The sequence below is a fragment of the Mizuhopecten yessoensis genome, unplaced genomic scaffold, assembly GCF_002113885.1.
Source record: "Mizuhopecten yessoensis strain PY_sf001 unplaced genomic scaffold, ASM211388v2 scaffold1147, whole genome shotgun sequence".
Lineage (NCBI taxonomy): Eukaryota > Metazoa > Mollusca > Bivalvia > Pectinida > Pectinidae > Mizuhopecten > Mizuhopecten yessoensis.
This window is the reverse complement of record NW_018403901.1, coordinates 214095-232286: the sequence shown is the minus strand read 5'-3', so window position 1 is coordinate 232286 and position 18192 is coordinate 214095. Positions and strand designations below refer to the sequence as shown.

At 33.8% G+C, this 18192-nt stretch overlaps 1 protein-coding gene across 1 annotated transcript; it reads right to left on the bottom strand.

The window, feature by feature from the left end:
* Positions 1 to 596: 596 nt before the first annotated feature.
* LOC110457463 (cubilin-like) lies at positions 597 to 17004 on the bottom strand. Its single transcript, XM_021508762.1, has 15 exons — positions 16693 to 17004; positions 16199 to 16263; positions 15392 to 15482; positions 10501 to 10625; positions 9929 to 10096; positions 9204 to 9288; positions 8454 to 8578; positions 7603 to 7770; positions 7126 to 7255; positions 6740 to 6861; positions 6252 to 6407; positions 5757 to 5859; positions 4979 to 5103; positions 2500 to 2652; positions 597 to 1875 (listed from the first exon to the last, which is right to left on the bottom strand). The coding sequence occupies exons 2-15, from the start codon at positions 16260 to 16262 to the stop codon at positions 1583 to 1585; spliced, it is 1908 nt and encodes a 635-aa protein (XP_021364437.1). The 5' UTR covers position 16263; positions 16693 to 17004; the 3' UTR covers positions 597 to 1582.
* Between the last annotated feature and the right edge of the window lie 1188 nt (positions 17005 to 18192).

The window sequence follows — 18192 nt, the reverse complement described above, 5'->3', positions numbered from 1 at the left end:
AGACGTACAATGTAATATCTTAACTGGCTCTTAATCATGAAGTTTATGTGTGGACTTGAAACTACCAAGTATCTTAATTATGTATGAACAATACAATAACAATACTGAAATATGTATATCGCACATAGTGCCTGAATCAAAATTAACTGTTTCGGTGTATATTTGAATTCAACATTAAGAAGTAACTTATAACCATGCTGTTCAAACAAACAAACAAAGGTCACAATTAAAGACCAATACTTAGTTTGAATAGTGACCTACATATTGTTAAGCTTGGACAACAGATATGATTCATCTGGTGTCTGATGTTATGTTGGTATTTACGGTGTTGTCCTGTTTATTTTGATACAACGTTGGTTCCTCCTTTTGCTTTTGTTTGCGTCGACTTTAAGTTACGATACCCTGGAATGATATATATTCCACCTGTAGTTGCTGAGTGGAAAAGGACGCTTCTAAAATAAAACTACAATAATTTGATGCAGAAAACCTATATTAGTATTTACTTATGCAAGTATGCCCGAGGAATCGATGAACATAAACTAGCACGGAAAGTTTAATACTGATATATTACCAAATAAAACACAAATTGCCTCATGGTGATATGGTTAAATTTAATTTGGAGCTGATATTAATAACAATGATACAGCTGAGGGACGGATTATCATAAACGATGAAGCTAACTTATCATGTAATATATATGTAAAATTAAAGGTGCGACATACAAATACGGTTAATATCACAATCAAACGTTTATTCGTAACACGATCGCTCGTTACACTTCTGTTGACAACTCTCATAACCTTTCACATTCATGCACACATTTTCGATGTTCTCATGGCACTGGAGTTTGCGATAGGTAATTAAAACTAGTTACGTAAAAGAAATATGACACGTTATGTAATTGAATTACAAAAGTGAATTGTTTTCCCTAGAGATAACACATCTACAGGAAACAAACTGTAATAGTATTAAGATAATATGGACGGAAATACAAATGTGGAAGTAAAAATCACAATAACTCTAAGTTATATCCTTCATTCAAACCTTATACTATATTTCGTAAAACGCACACATACTACAATCAAAGCAATTTTGATTATCACATAAGACGTTTAAGAACCATTTTTTCGAAGCCTGTCTAAAGACAAAGTAAAAATGAAATGTAATATATTCTAGAAATATCAAAATTCAAAACTAAAAATACACATAATTGGGTTTTATAACAACCGTCAAATAAAAAAGATATGTTTATAGGCCGATTAATATGTTTCTTACATCAAATATCTTTAAGAAACATTCGAAATATGACGCAAGGTCGCGTTTATTTAAAACTTTAAGCCAAAGTAATATTTTACTGTTTCACATAACCATTTTGTCCAATAACATATGCAAAATTCTTCAGTAATTTTTACAGTCAAATGTCTAAAACTAAATACATTGAAATTTGTATGAATAGCTCGTTAACGTTGTAAATGAGCCATGAACCAATAGTTTAAATATTAATACGTTTTTCACAAGTTTCATGACCAGCTGCATGTACAGCCACATTCAGAGTATCATATTTTCAATGGTTCAAACACAATCAACGGCGTAATCGTGGCAATTTAGGCTTCTTTGGTTTTGCAGTCGATCTCAGTAGCGGCATCCTCATACTCGATAGCGCGGTAAAGGCGTGTCTCGTTCGGATGAGGACAGATGAGGTGCTGCTATTCGAGTCGCGCCTCCTATCCATTGAACTGATTGGTTCTGTCGAACGCCACATCTGTACCATCTTCACGATCAGAAAAATCAGTCCAGCAAGAGCGATGACGCCTAGTATACCTCCGACGATCGCCTTTATTAGAAGTGTGTAGTCCGTCTCCGGAGTCGGGGTCGCTGGAAATAAAATATGTTATTGTTTTATGTGTTGTCCTTCACAAATGGCATATGTTTAAACTTATTGCTTTAATTTACGTCCTATCTACTGATGTACATATCAACAGTTATACACTTGATATCAATATAAATTGTTTTATATTCGTAAGGAGCATAAAAGTCATGGAAATCAGGACTGTTGGAAGTTACCATTAAAGAATAGTATTTGAACAACTAAGAGAAAATTGTTATATCTAGAAAACCTTTTTTTTTTTTCAAAAATGGTGGTTGTTTATCATATTTAGCTAACGCAAATGAAACGAAAACATTTCATATATGAAATTTGAGTAGCTCGAAGTTGATCACAAGAAACTCAACAGACATTCCACGTTAAGGAACTTGTAATTACCAGACCGTCATAATATAGATATTTTGTTCCTGTCATTAATTTCTTTTAGATTTTAAAATGAATTTTAAATTCAATTGAATTTCGTCACCACATACACCAATTAAGAGTAACGTGACACGTCGTTTTAGACAAACATGAGACTGTTTGTACTAAATCAAATAACATTTGTGTCAAAACAATATGATGAGGTACAAATGTTGGTAATTGCCTATGAAAACATTAATGTGTGTACGTACATGACACTAGGACATAGGATATGTTGAATCCTTTGTTCACTACGCTGTTATCGGACGTGAAAGTCAGCAGAGCGTAATCACCGGTATCCTGGTAGTACGAGGGTTTCTCCTCTCCACAGAATGTCCCGAGCTGGGGAAATGACGCACACGGACCTGACAAAAAGGTAACAAAAATAGATGAAACAGAAAGGATATATACATATCATTTTACTCCAATATGTTAGTCAACAATTGTATCCGCAAAAATAATGTATAAAATAAGACAATTAAGAAAGCATAATCTATTAAACAATAGCCTCTATTTAATTTCCTTAATGTTCATGATCTCTATCAAAGGGTTTGGTTTGATTACTCTTCAATGCAGAAACATTTACATACTGTTTAAAATAGAGATTGACACTATCACTCAATGCAATGTAATATACTGTATAAACGTATATTCACACCATACAATGTAACATACTTTATGAACTGTTGTAGGCAGTGAATCTATCACACCATACCATGTAACATACTTTACGAACTGTTGTAGGCAGTGACTCTATCACACCATACATTGTAACATAATGTACGAGCTGTTGTGACCAGTGACTCTATCACACCATACAATGTAACATATTGTACGAACTGTTGTAGACAGTGACTCTATCACATCATACAATGTAACATAATGTACGAACTGTTGTAAACAGTGACTCTATCACATCATACAATGTAACATAATGTACGAACTGTTGTGACCAGTGACTCTATCACATCATACAATGTAACATAATGTAAGAACTGTTGTAAACAGTGACTCTATCACACCATACAATGTAACATACTTTACGAAATGTTGTAGACAGTGTCTCTATCACACCATACAATGTAACATACTGTACGAACTGTTGTAGACAGTGACTCTATCACATCATACAATGTAACATACTGTACGAACTGTTGTAGACAGTGACTCATCACACCATACAATGTAACATACTGTACGAACTGTTTAGACAGTGTCTCTATCACACTATACAATGTAACATGATGTACGAACTGTTGTAGACAGTGTCTCTATCACACCATACAATTTAGCATACTGTACGAACTGCTGTGACCAGTGACTCTATCACACCATACAATGTAACATAATGTGCGAACTGTTGTAGACAGTGACTCTATCACACCATACAATGTAACATACTGTACGAACTGCTGTGACCAGTGACTCTATCACACCATACAATGTAACATACTGTACGAACTGTTGTAGACAGTGACTCATCACACCATACAATGTAACATAATGTACGAACTGTTGTAGACAGTGACTCTATCACACTATATAATGTAACCTACTGTACGCACTGTTGTGACCAGTGACTCTATCACACCATAAAAAGTAACATAATGTACGAACTGTTGTAGACAGTGACTCTATCGCACCATCCAATGTAAGATACTGTACGAACTATTGTGACCAGTGTCTCTATCACACCATACAATGTAAGATACTGTACGAACTGTTGTAGACAGTGACTCTATCGCACCATCCAATGTAAGATACTGTACGAACTATTGTGACCAGTGTCTCTATCACACCATACAATGTAAGATACTGTACGAACTGTTGTAGACAGTGACTCATCACACCATACAATGTAACATAATGTACGAACTGTTTAGACAGTGTCTCTATCACACTATACAATGTAACATGATGTACGAAATGTTGTAGACAGTGTCTCTATCACACCATACAATGTAACATACTGTACGAACTGCTGTGACCAGTGACTCTATCACATCATACAATGTAACATACTAAACGAACTGTTGTAGACAGTGTCTCTATCACATCATACAATGTAACATAATGTACGAACTGTTGTAGACAGTGTCTCTATCACATCATACAATGTAACATAATGTACGAACTGTTGTAGACAGTGTCTCTATCACATCATACAATGTAACACAATGTACGAACTGTTTAGACAGTGTCTCTATCACATCATACAATGTAACCTACTGTACGCACTGTTGTAGACAGTGTCTCTATCACACCATACAATGTAACATAATGTACGAACTGTTATAGACAGTTTCGCTATTACACCATACAATGTAACATACTGTACGAACTGTTGTGACCAGTGACTCTATCACATCATACAATGTAACATAGTGTACGAACTGTTGTAGACAGTGTGGTTCTATCACACCATACAATGTAACATAGTGTACGAACTGTTGTAGACAGTGACTCTATCACACCATACAATGAAACATACTGTATGATCTGATGTAGACAGTGTCTCTATCACACCATACAGTGTAATATAATGTACGAACTGTTGTGACCAGGGATTCTATCACATCATACAATTTAACATACTGTACGAACTGTTGTAGACAGTGGTTCTATCACATCATACAATGTACCTTAGTAATATAGTGTACAATACTGTACGAACTGTTGTAGTTGACTCACCTTTGTAGGCAGAGACTTTATCAAACACACACTTGTAACTAGCCTCAATCCTGGAATCTTCAGCTTTTATCTTGATAATTCCAGATTCGCTCGTATCGTAAATAATCCAATATAAATTCTCGTTCCTGTAATGATGTATTTTTATACAATTATCATCATAGTTGCAATAGTGCTACAATGCTGATCTGGCTGTGACAAATGTGCCAATTTATCATAAACAGATACATACAGCTCAAAAATTACCCCTGTTACATAGGAAAATATCTAATTATCAATATACAAAAGTAAAGTAGCTATCATCATTATAGAAAAAAATAATTGTTCATTCTACCATGTAAATTGCATAGAAACAGAATACTGTACAAGTTTAACATTCTGTTTAAAAATATATCTCACCTACATATAATTACACATTGTTTTTTATATGTTTTCATCTGAATGGTGCATATTAAAACAACACAATCTACGACACAAAATCTTAAATTGCTTAAAAAGAGCAGAATATACAATAACGTTTCAACTGTTATTGACAAAGTATTACTATACACTATGATGGAAGTGTCCTTATAAAGTTTACTTTGTTGTTGTAAATGTATACAAGATTGCGCTATATATAATCTTTAAAAGGACGTAGTAACGTAAACGTTTGTACTTTTTTCAATTGAAACAATATACGCATGATTAATTAAAGTATAAAATGATTTGTTTTAATCCACTGTACTATGATAACAACCGAAGTTGCGTCTGTGTATAACAACCAGATTTAGTGTTAACTTACAGATTATAATTGGCGGGGTAGTTGGGAGATGTTAGGTATTGAACAGATGTTGTCGCGTTGAGGTACGTTATGTTGACACTGGAGTCAATACAACTAGGAAGCACTGCAATACAGGTAAACACATGTTATCACTGGTTAAGTGACCATACAAACGCGGTTCACGCAAGGGAAGACTTAAGGATAAAACAATATTATTTGTTATCTACCTTTTACATCATCTAAGACATTTAAATTTTTCAGAATAGTTCTCGTTTTACAGAAACCATATTAAAAAACTAAATACGGTTTGTTATATATTTGCAAAAAAATGAATTTATATGAATGAGTGTATGTATTTAAGAAATAATCGTCTTTTTGGCAGGTGATATACACACCTCAACGGTTCGTCAACAATGAAAGAACAACACGGTATACTCCGAACGGTAAGGACAAATTAACCTTATAAAACTTACACAATATCTACATTTTATAAGATACATATATATTACATCTTACCGTGGGGTGCAGATATGAACTGCACCTTGAATCCTCTGTTTAAACTAGAACCATCTGCGTAGAAAAAGAGAGTCAAACTGGAGCCAGTACTATTGATACTAGCCGTCAAATCCTCCCCGCAGAACGAGCCTAACTGTACCGAGCTAGAGGACGGACCTGTTATTGTTACAGAAAAAGCAAATTAAGAAGCTGCGCGCTTCACGATTTTAAGCATTACAGCAGTGCCATGAATAAAATGAACTAACAATGAATATTTCACTTCGAGATATGATATAACATTAAATCAATATGGTAAAATTGTTCATGTGATATTTTATGGAAGTGTTCCAGAGGTCTTCGTAACATTTGGATTGAAAGGAACGTGTTAAGTCATCATCATAATTAGTTTTTCTCCTTTTAATTTAAGATGCATATACAATTCTAGCATAGACTGACATGCTATTACAAAATGTAACAGGAAATGCTTGAATTTAAGATACAAGTCTTACCATCATAGATAGCCAATCCATCGTTGGAGCAGCCAGTACTGCTCTGTATAGAGGAATCCACTAGGTTCAGAAAAATCTGTTCCCCTTCGGCTGCCTCAATGACCAGGTAACAGTTCAGGTAGCTTTATAAACATAACATTTTATATGTTAATTGTTAATGGTTTTTTGAAAAAAAACCTGATGAAAATGAACTATATCTAATTTCGCTTCCAGCAAAAGAACGAGATATATATGCTGCGGATAAAGAAGTAACCCTTTGTACTTCAAAGTCATAAGAACTGGTAACATTCTTGATCTATCAGATAACTACATCTCTAAATATATACTGAACTAAGTAATACAATATAACATATTGTTATTAAATATGATTATGAAATAAGACTTACTTTCCATACAGGTTAGGGTAATTGGGGGACGTAATTTGTTGGAGGGAGGATGCGGCTGGCACCACGCTTGTGTCGCACACCGAAAAGGTCGGGATGGCTGCCACGGTAGTTGTCAGAGCCAATGTTCGTCCTGTAAAATAGCAGCACAAACAAACAAGCAAAGTTTAATGTAGGCGTTTTTACCATTTGCATTTTTAGACACAGCGATAAAAATAGTATTGCGCATGACATGCATACCTTAGTTACGTTTCTATATTGTATTCGATCTGATGTTGTCGCTTCGACCAAAACAGACTATTTATCAAAAGTGACTAAAACATAATTCCAGTTCTAAACACAATCTTAACAGGCGTTGGCATCATGATGTTTGTAAGTAGCAGGCATCTGTTTTGTCTACGACTATATATATATCAACCCCGTAAACATAATCCAAATGTTACTGTATAATGCACTAAAATACATATAAGAACTACTTACCCCTGTTAGTGGAGTTATACGACACGACGAAGCCAGTTCGGGCGGTCAGACTGAACTGTGTAGTAAGCTTTAGAAACATTTTATCTGCCGACGATATGACAACCACACTTACGAAGTTCACCTTGTCAGAGCACACCTGTTTCAGCTCGGTGGCACTATCGTCTGGTCCTGATTTACGCAACGAAGGAATAAGGTAAAACATTATTATATCCAGTAAGGCTATATGACTTCCATCAAATGATTATACATGTAATGCACCTAACAAATCGGTCATGTTTCAGTCTTGATTATAAAAAGAGAGCCATCGGTCAGTCAAGTGCTTAAAAATGGCAGTACATTACTATTAATTGCTTCTTAAAAAGAAAAATTAGCTTCCTTGATATAGGGAGATATTTTCTGTGATGTCAGTTGGTGTTATCCTCACATCTTCTACGATTATATATGGCAGATTAACATTTTTGTGAATAATATATGACATTTCTTCACCTAAAGCGATGACACATGACTTAAACAAGTTCCAGTTAATTATATATTAGATTGTTACATCTTCAGAATTCACATTAAATTAACACAACTTCATTGTTGTTTCTTACATTCTTGCATTTTCAGTGATTGATAACGCCAATAGTTATACCTTCAATGAATGACATGTGACATTGTACATATTTAGTGATGAACATGACACAATAGCAATTTCAACGACGAGATACGACATTCTCACATTGTGATTGATGAAATGACATCGTAACATTACGTTCTGACATAAAACTTTCATTGAACATATTCAAATTCGAACTATCATACCTATACATAGCGAAGGTTCAGCGTTAACTTGTAGGTAGGATACTCACCGTCGTAGATTGTGAGGATATCAGTGTAACAGACCTCCCCTGATACCATGTCAGAGTACAGCACCTCCAGTATAATGTCGTCAAGAGCGGAGACAGCTGTGATTAGCCAGGAACACTCGTTATCTCTAAATCATAAAAATAGCGATTACAAACAGATTCATACTATATAGAAAAAAATACTATTTATAGAACAAAAGTGTGGTAATTGCACATTTTTAAAATCTGCTATCTATCGACTGATATTATAAATGCATTGTATATATTCATAAATGGCCATCAGCAAAATATGTGTTTACAGTTGTGATAAGTACATTATAATATATAATATAGAAATAGTATAAGTCGATACCAACAGGATTTACAGTCGTTCTAAAACCCGGAAAGCATATGAATAAGTAGAGTTGAAACAAAGGGGGCTAATAGTCGTTATACGTGTATGATAATAAGTGAACCGTTAAAATCGATAGAAATGAGGCATCCAGTAGGTATAAGAAAAGTATGGAACACATGAACTATCATAGTCAAAACGTAAAAGGGCCATACAGTTATACTGTACCAGATAAACACTAGAACAGTGTGAAATTAACCATGTGCAATGTGAAGAATCAGGTCAATTTCATGGACAAAGGAAACAACGAACTTTTGGTAGTTTCATTTAGTATCCAACTTGTGTAGAAAATTAAATATATTATAATTTTAATGATTGTTCATCTGCTTATTTGAGTAGAGACGTATTTCTAGTATATTTACGCGTCTTCCAGTCGAGGGAATCCCGGGGAATATAGGTATTGGATGGTGGTGTTCGCGTCCAGATCCAGGGCTGTTGGACAAACAGCTGAAACAACATAAGACATAGCGGTCATAGTTTAAACATCAATAAGTGGTGTCTGCTTTATAAACAAATGAAATGTTATGATGGGGAGATCTCCGTTGTGTAATATGCTAGTCATAAAGATGGTCAGTAAATGTGTTCTTATTATAATTTGAACGTGTATGCCAATTTTTTGCTTTCAAAAGTTTATGACAAAGTTATATTTATTGTGGTCATTTTTGTTTCAGCAGTATAATCTTGATATGGTGAACGATTTTGTATATTTGGTTCAGTGATTATAGTTTCTTGGTTAAACCTCAGGTGAGAATGCATCGGTTGGCATGAATGAACGATGAAAGATAAATCAATATTAACTAGAAAAAAATATTTTTTCAATATTCGAATATTACATCATATACGTATAATAAATGAAAATAAGCATTCAATGTAAATAACGTCTTTGAGGAAGGGTTTTAAGATGTTATCGTATTCTCCCCACATTTTGGGTGATTGTTTGATTATGCTGTGTAATCATCGGTTTAATTTTGTGTTTATATTTTATTTTTATGGAAAGTACCCCATACACAGAACACACTACTATCTTCATTATTGTTAATTTGACTACGAAAAACCAATGTACTTTTTAAATATAAACAACACTTACTACTGACTGTTGTTGGGTAACGGAAGAATCGGAGTGTCGCGCCCTGGAGCTGGACACTGGAGTCTGACCGGAACCATGCAGTGGCGTACTGACTGGTAGACTTGTACAAATCTATTTGTCTATGTGAGGCTGAACCGCACGCGGCCTTTAGCAGCGTCGATTGTCGTCCTGCAAATGAGAATTTCATTAGCGCAATACATGTCATATTTAAACATTAGACTTTTGTTTGTTTGTTTGTATTTTACGTCCTATTAACAGCTATGGTCATTTAAGGACGTGCTAGGTTTTAGTGGTGAAGGAAAGTCAGAGCTCCTGAAGAAAAGACCACCGACCTACGGCCAGTAGTTGGCGACTGCCCCACGTAGGTTTCGAACCCGCGACCCAGTAGTAGAAGGCTAGTGGTTGCAGAATGTCAGACGCCTTAACCACTTGGCCACCACGGTAAAAGTCGTGAAAGACAGAACTTTTACCAAAACATAAAAGGTTTCAATTCGAATTATAATGGTTATACATATTTCTTATATATGTTTTCTGGGAATTGTACTGTAAGCCACAATGCAGGAAAGACATACCATCGTAGATAAATAATCCGTCGTACGAGCATCCTGGGGCGAACTCGATCGAGTATGACGTTATGTCTATAAACACCAAGTGATCAGCATCCCCAGCATTCAGATACCACTTACAGTTAGCAGACCTACACAGATAATGACATATTCGGTAATAATGTGAAGTTAGTGTAATAATAAAAGAATAGTTTCTAATAGAATCAAGGAACACACTCTTTGATAAAATATTTATATCAAACAAAATACTAATCTATCTTTTACTAATGTGATGTTTACAATTTACATGTATTTCTTTTGTAATACACTGCATTTCATGTATATCTGTGTTTGTATTACATAACATCTCATTTATATCTGTGTTTGTCTTACATAGCATTTAATGTATGTATGTGTTTGTATTACATTGCATTTCATTTATATCTGTGTTTATTACATAACATTTCATTTATATCTGTGTTTGTATTACATAACATTTCATTTATATCTGTGTTTGTATTACATAGCATTTCATTTATATCTGTGTTTGTATTACATAGCATTTCATTTATATCTGTGTTTGTATTACATAGCATTTCATGTATGTATGTGTTTGTATTATATTGCATTTCATTTATATCTGTGTTTGTATTACATTGTATTTCATTTATATCTGTGTTTTAATAACATAACATTTCATTTATATCTGTGTTTGTATTACATAGCATTTCATTTATATCTGTGTTTGTATTACATAGCATTTCATGTTTATCTGTTTTTGTAATACATTTGATTTCACGTATGCATGTGTTTGTGATACATTGCATGTCATGTTTGTCTGTGTTTGTAATACAATATATTTCATGTATATCTGTGTTTGTAATACATTGAATTTCATGTATATCTGTGTTTGTAATACATTGTATTTCATGTATTTCTTTGTTTGTAATACATTGTATTTCATGTATATCTGTGGTTGTAATACATTGTAATTCACGTTTATCTGTGTTTTTAATACATTGTATTGAATGTATGTCTGCGTTTATGTCATGCATTTCATGTTTCATGTATAACTGTGTTTGTCTTTGCCATATATTTCATTAAATTTTCATGTATTTATTTGTTTTAGCACAATATATTACATCTTTGTATTTGCAACAAATAATACGTCATGTATGATAGTTTTTAACATATAGCATATAATGTATTTGGTTTTAAGACATTGTTTCAATATGCGTGTATATGTGTGTGTAATATATGTCTTGTATACATGCGTGTTGTACATGTGTTGTATGTGGGATTTGTTTCACAGTATAATACGTGCCCATATGTTTGCTACAAATTATATTTTATGCGTTTGTTTGGAACGCATTTTATTCCAGGTTGAGTGATTTTAACAAATGTCATGTATATGTGTATTTATTCTCGTAGTATATTTTCATTTCAAAATATATCATTAAATCAATCAGATTTAATTGGAATTGGGCAACAGGCAAAGCCTATACAAGCCAAACAATACCAATACAATGAACTATGAATATTTACACAATGAACATGCTTTAGAAACATACGAATTAGATCAGTGCCAATGATGATAGGATATACCATACTTACACACTTAGATACACTAATACATACATACATACATGCATGCATGCACATACACATACATACAAACATACATACATGCACACATACATACAAACATACATACATGCACACATACATACATATATACATGCATACATAACATATTTCAAAATATGTTGGTTGATTCTATTTATCTCTGAACACAAACACGAATAGCAGAGTTAAGATATTCACTAAGAAAACTACTTCCTTTTGTCAATATATTAATATTAAACATTAGATGTTCATAAATGTTTAGGTCCAGAGATATTAATAAAATTTGTCTTTGATTCATATATATCTAGGGCAATGCAGACAGAAGTGACTCACATCTTCATTATTGTATAACACATATACAGGAGGGATTATCATTATGATGGTCTCTAAAGTGATCAACTGACTTGCACGATTTCGGAGTTGACAAAATATTATGTTAAAAGATCTAGTCCCTTCATATTTAAAAAACTTAGTACATATATCTTCATTATATTGGGGTATGGCATGATGAACAAGTTGTACTTTGAGTTCACTAATAGATCTCAAATTATAATAGTTACATTCAGGTCTATTCCACCAAGACATTATGCTAGGAAAGAAACTGTTGAAATATGCATTAGATCTACAAATTGGTGGTTCAAATATACGTTGATGTCGGACATGATGGGTCATAGCTTCATTGCTGACTATTTACAGTTCAACAATTCCAAAAAGATAATTATGACTAACATGGTTAATTATTTTGAAAAACAATATATGCTGCTGATCCTTTCTACGTTTCTGAAGAGTATCCCATCCAATTTCATTATAGATGATTTCATGACTAGTACCTCTTCGGAGACCAGTAACTATTCTAGCAGCATCTAGCTGGATAGATTCAAGAAGATCTGATTCAGTTTGATTACAGTTATTCCATACAACACTAGCATACTCACGATTTGGACGAATATATGACGAATATATGACTTGTATATCATTACCAGAGATTTCCTATCAAGTTTGTGTTTGAGTGACCTAAATATATGCATCTTATTACATTTATTATTATATAAGAAATTGATGTGATCAGACCACAAACCATGGCTGTTAAAAAAAATACCCAGATGTTTATGCTGTTTTACATTTACCACAGAATTGTTAAGAAATGTGAGATCAGGATGCATTTCATCTGCATTTAATTTATTTGATACAAGAAGAGCTTCTGTTTTACTAGGACTGAATACTATACCCCATCTATGAACCCAGATAGATATTTTATTGAGATCATTGTTTAAAATTTTAGCAGCAGCATTGTTATCATTTTCTATAAGTACAAAACATTGAGCTACCATCTGCAAACAAATTCACATTTGACTCAATTTCTTTTTCTATGTCATTTATATATAAAAGAAATAAATACGGCCCGAGGACTGAGCCCTGTGGGACACCGGCTGTAAGTGTACGCCAAGAAGACTTGTACCCATCAATTATTACTCTTTGTTGTGTATCAGTTAAATAATTAGAAAACCGATTAAGAAAATTGTCTTCAATACCATATTTTTTCATGCCAGACCCTATCAAAGGCCTTAATAATATCACAAAACACAATTATGGCCTCTTTTCTTGTATCAAGTTGCTTAAGAATTGAATCATATATTGCTAATAGCTGGTTAACTGTAGAATCTTTGGGGAGGAATCCAGATTGGTTCTTAGAAATTATATGATTTATTGAAAGATAGTTAAACAAATATTTGAACATAATTCTTTAAAGCAATTTACTAAACAGAGGAGTGATAGAAATAGGTCTGTAGTTTGATGGGTCACTTCTCTCACCTTTGCCCTTATATACAGCTGTGACATTGGCATATTTCAAGACTTTAGGTAATTGACCGGATTCCACTGATTTATTAAAAATAATATGTAATGGCTTTACAAGAGATTCAGATACACCTTTGATAAATGTTGGGTGAATTGTATGAGTACCTGCAGGCTTTTTTGGATTAATGAGTTGAAGTTGGTCATAAAGATCTTGCTCAGTATATTAGATAGCTGATGAGGGAAAGGAGTAGGATTCGGAAGGATGCCTTCAATAGTTTTATCTGATGTAGAAATAGATATGAAAAAATAGTGAAATGACTCCACCTTATCTACAGGATGCACTTTCAATTCACCATTAATTTCCAAAGGATAATCAGTACAATTTTTATTTTTAGAGGTAAGAACAGATTTGGCAATTCTCCACCATTTACCTGGAAGGATATTTTTGTCAATAAGAGAATTTTGAAATTTGCTAAAGTATTTTTGCTTTGCATCTCTAATAATTGAAATAACTGAATTACGTTATTGTCTGTATTAATCCCGCGAGGTGGCAGTATTTATTTGCTTAGCCTTATAATGTTAAGTAGTACACGTAGTATATCATGCATGGGAATGTTTAAACATATCGTATTTATCAAGTATGTGTTTTGTAACACATTACACTTCATAAACATGTATATATGTCTTTGTAAAACATTAAACTCTATGTACATGTATGTGTATTTTTGACACATATGATTTCATGAATGTGTGTGTCTGTACATGTAACATAATGTATTTCATATAAATTATTGATGGGATGTCATGATATTATTTTGTATTTTTCCCACATTTATATAAGTACAATGACATATTAGTTTTTGTCAATAAATACACATTTCTGATATCGATAGATAGAATACCCGACTGCCGATACAAACCTATTCATCTAAAGATCGATACGCTAAACAGGTCTATGGTCGTAATATCAATAATGAATAGTGAATGTGTACATGTGTTATCACTGAGATAGCACTGTACAGCATGACAACCAAAACAGCCAAAGAAATGTTGTACTGCTAATATAGAAATAATAACAAAGTTTAGCATAGTTAAGAATCAAATTATCAGTGCTTAAGCAATATAAAGCATTAAATGTTTACAGCCTGTGCCAAGCTTAGAGGCTTCGGTGACGTTGTTTACCTAACTTACAAAATATAACATCAGTAAATGTAGACGTTTTTCATGTTCTTGTCCCTTTTATACATGTTATTTAAATAGCATGCCACCTGCAGTTTTCAAGTTTAATTCACATACGGATATATTCGAGAGGACCTTAACGTAAACCGGAAACGTATATAGAACTGACCTCTGTCTCCCTTTTCTATTCCCTACTTTATATTGTATACTTTCTTCTCATATTCCAGTCTTTTCTTCGTCTGCTGGATATCCAAACTACTCAGTAATGAAGGGGGCGTAAAACCAATCAATCAATCAGTAGAACTGATATACTTACGGCGGATAGGACGATGGGAAGTTAGGAGACGATAATGTCTGTAGCTTCTCCGTGGCCGCTATTGTGAAACCCGACGATTGACATGTTTGAGCTATCAAAGAAAACGAGTTTTAGCCGAGTGTTATTCTGTTGTTTAAATGTACAAAAGCCTCTATTTAATAAATTTAATTCAACAGAGTAAATAAAGTGTCTATGTCTGATTGTTTTCTGTGTCAGACGGAATGCAAGCATGACTACACGTGTGTACCAGTATACGTCTGGCTTAATACTAAGATACCTTTACATGCATGTAGACATCATCCATGTAAGGTCAGTATACCATTATTCTGATATTTTATCATATATGTTTACTGCCAACGTTTTTTTTGTTCCTGATAATACATATGCAGATAATTTATTGCCACTAATAAAATATAAAGAACGTGTACAGAATCATAAATGCCTTTTTGACCTAATACAGTATGTATGTTATACACCGGTGACGCCATTCTACGTGTTCATAACTTTTACTATAATAAAAAGATATCAACAAATTTTAATTGAAAATACATTCTTATGCTCACACCATTAAATCGTACCAGGTACATATAACACCCTATTGATATCAAAAACGTTTAAATTGAATATATAAAAGGATCCAACTTTAAATCATGCGACAGGATTCATTGATAGCCACGATCCACATCAATATATAAAAGTTGTAATACAATAGTCAAGTTAGATACATTTTAAGTTGTGATCAGAGGTCTTTTTCGCATATGTTCTAATTTTAAATAAGGAACAGGAAATATTTGAAGCAAGTCGTACCTGTTACGGTGGTTACGCTCCAGAGAAATGCCAGTACCGTCAGCAGTCGTCTCCAGTTGGCCATCCTGTGTGTAAACAAGTATCACCCAGTAACAGAGTGTTTACAGTGTCACAAAGGTTGGCCGAGAGGACATTAATGTCGGGTAATGTCCTCTCTCCACACAGCTACCGCTAGTCTGCCTCCTTTACTGGTACCCGACACAAACTTAGGCTTGCTAAGGGATTCTTTTTTATCAGGAATATATAATAAAGTCCCACAATCACTTGTGATTTGTGTGACAAGGCTGTTCTGAACAAATGCCGTGTTCAAAACCTAAATACTACGCATATCAATTTCATACATGGTAACCACAACAGCATTTGGCAGACCAGATTCGCAGCATAATCAGTTTGTTTATATATAAAGTGACAAAATACTGTTATAAACAATCACATAAATTTCGTTAAATGTAAAACAGACATTTTAGAAGGAACTTTACATAATTAAACTATGCCTTTAAGATGGTCGTAGAAATCCACTTATCCTACAGCTCCCAATCGATTTTACGACAACACCGTTCTGTTTACGTAGACGTTGTTAGATATCTCTAACTAATTACGTTTCTGACCTATTTCGAACAACTAAAATTACCTGTACAAAAACGACCATTTGTCCATTCAGAGGTAGGGCAGCGTAAACGATTCAGTCAATTATATATAGTCTGACAAACTGCCGCTACTAATTCCTGTCGGGCAGACTATCTAAAACACAGAAAGCGCTGACTGGCTTGGGTCATTTCAAACACGTAGCTATCTTTTTGTGCTATATAATGGAACTGTCGACCGTGAATATCACGTCGGAATGGATTTTTAAAAAACATATTCATAGCCTATAATTTGTCTGAATGGACTTCTCGTACATACCATGTATATATCAAGGTGACTTGCATACTTGTGTCCGCTTACACGTCTCCAGTGGTACTTAAATACCTAAGAGATATTTAACTGTACATTTGATTATATCGACTGGAACATACAATCAACAAAGGGATTGCTATCAGTTGTGCTATGCAGAGCAGATCATTGTACACGTTAATAGGAGGGTCCAATGGGACAGGAACGAATGCACTGTGATTGTTTTCCATATTTTCCTGACTAGAGAATTATTTTTCAACAACATGGTAACTTTTGTATTACGTGTTGACTTCAGCTCTGATGTATATCATATTTTACTCATTATTTGAAATGCACGTTGTGCACCAGCTATATACTTCAGAGAACTAAGTCAACATAAAACAGGATATGTAAGTAAAATGCCTTCTAACACCATATGGAATGCTCTTTACCTTTTCAACACATGTAAACTGTTTCTCCCATCTATTGACCATCAATAATCATACGGAAGTCACAAACTGAAAGTTCCTAAAAAGCGACACCACCGAATAAGATTTTTTTTAGCATTTATAAAGAAATTTCAAATAAATGCAATGCAAATCGATAATTGTAACGTATGTGGAGAGTACATTTAAATATATTATATGCTCTAACGGATGATAGTAACTGGCATACGGCTTACGTCGATCGTCTTTAAAATCAATCAAGCACATTTATACAAACGTTAACGCAGTCCTGTTGTTATCTGTACAAATTGGCTACCTCAAGTCTTTCGGAAAACGCTGTATGTTAGGTCTGTACAAAGAAACAAAACAATGAAAAAAATCAATTTGTGAATCCCCATCCTATTTTTCTGCTCCACATATGCAAGTACTATAGTATTTTAAAAGCGTGGAATATTTAAGACTCGTAACTAACAATAGAAAGGTAAACTATCGATCGCTGAGTAGGCCTGATCGTTGATTTTTTTTTCAGGATACTCGATACACATTGGGTATCTGGTTCATTTGTTATGCCCTGATAGAAGCCACGGGGGCAACGACAGGAGACGTATACATTGAAAGTAAGCCAGGAAAAATGGTTGTTGTTAATTTCTCGAATAAGTGTAAGAAAGGATATAG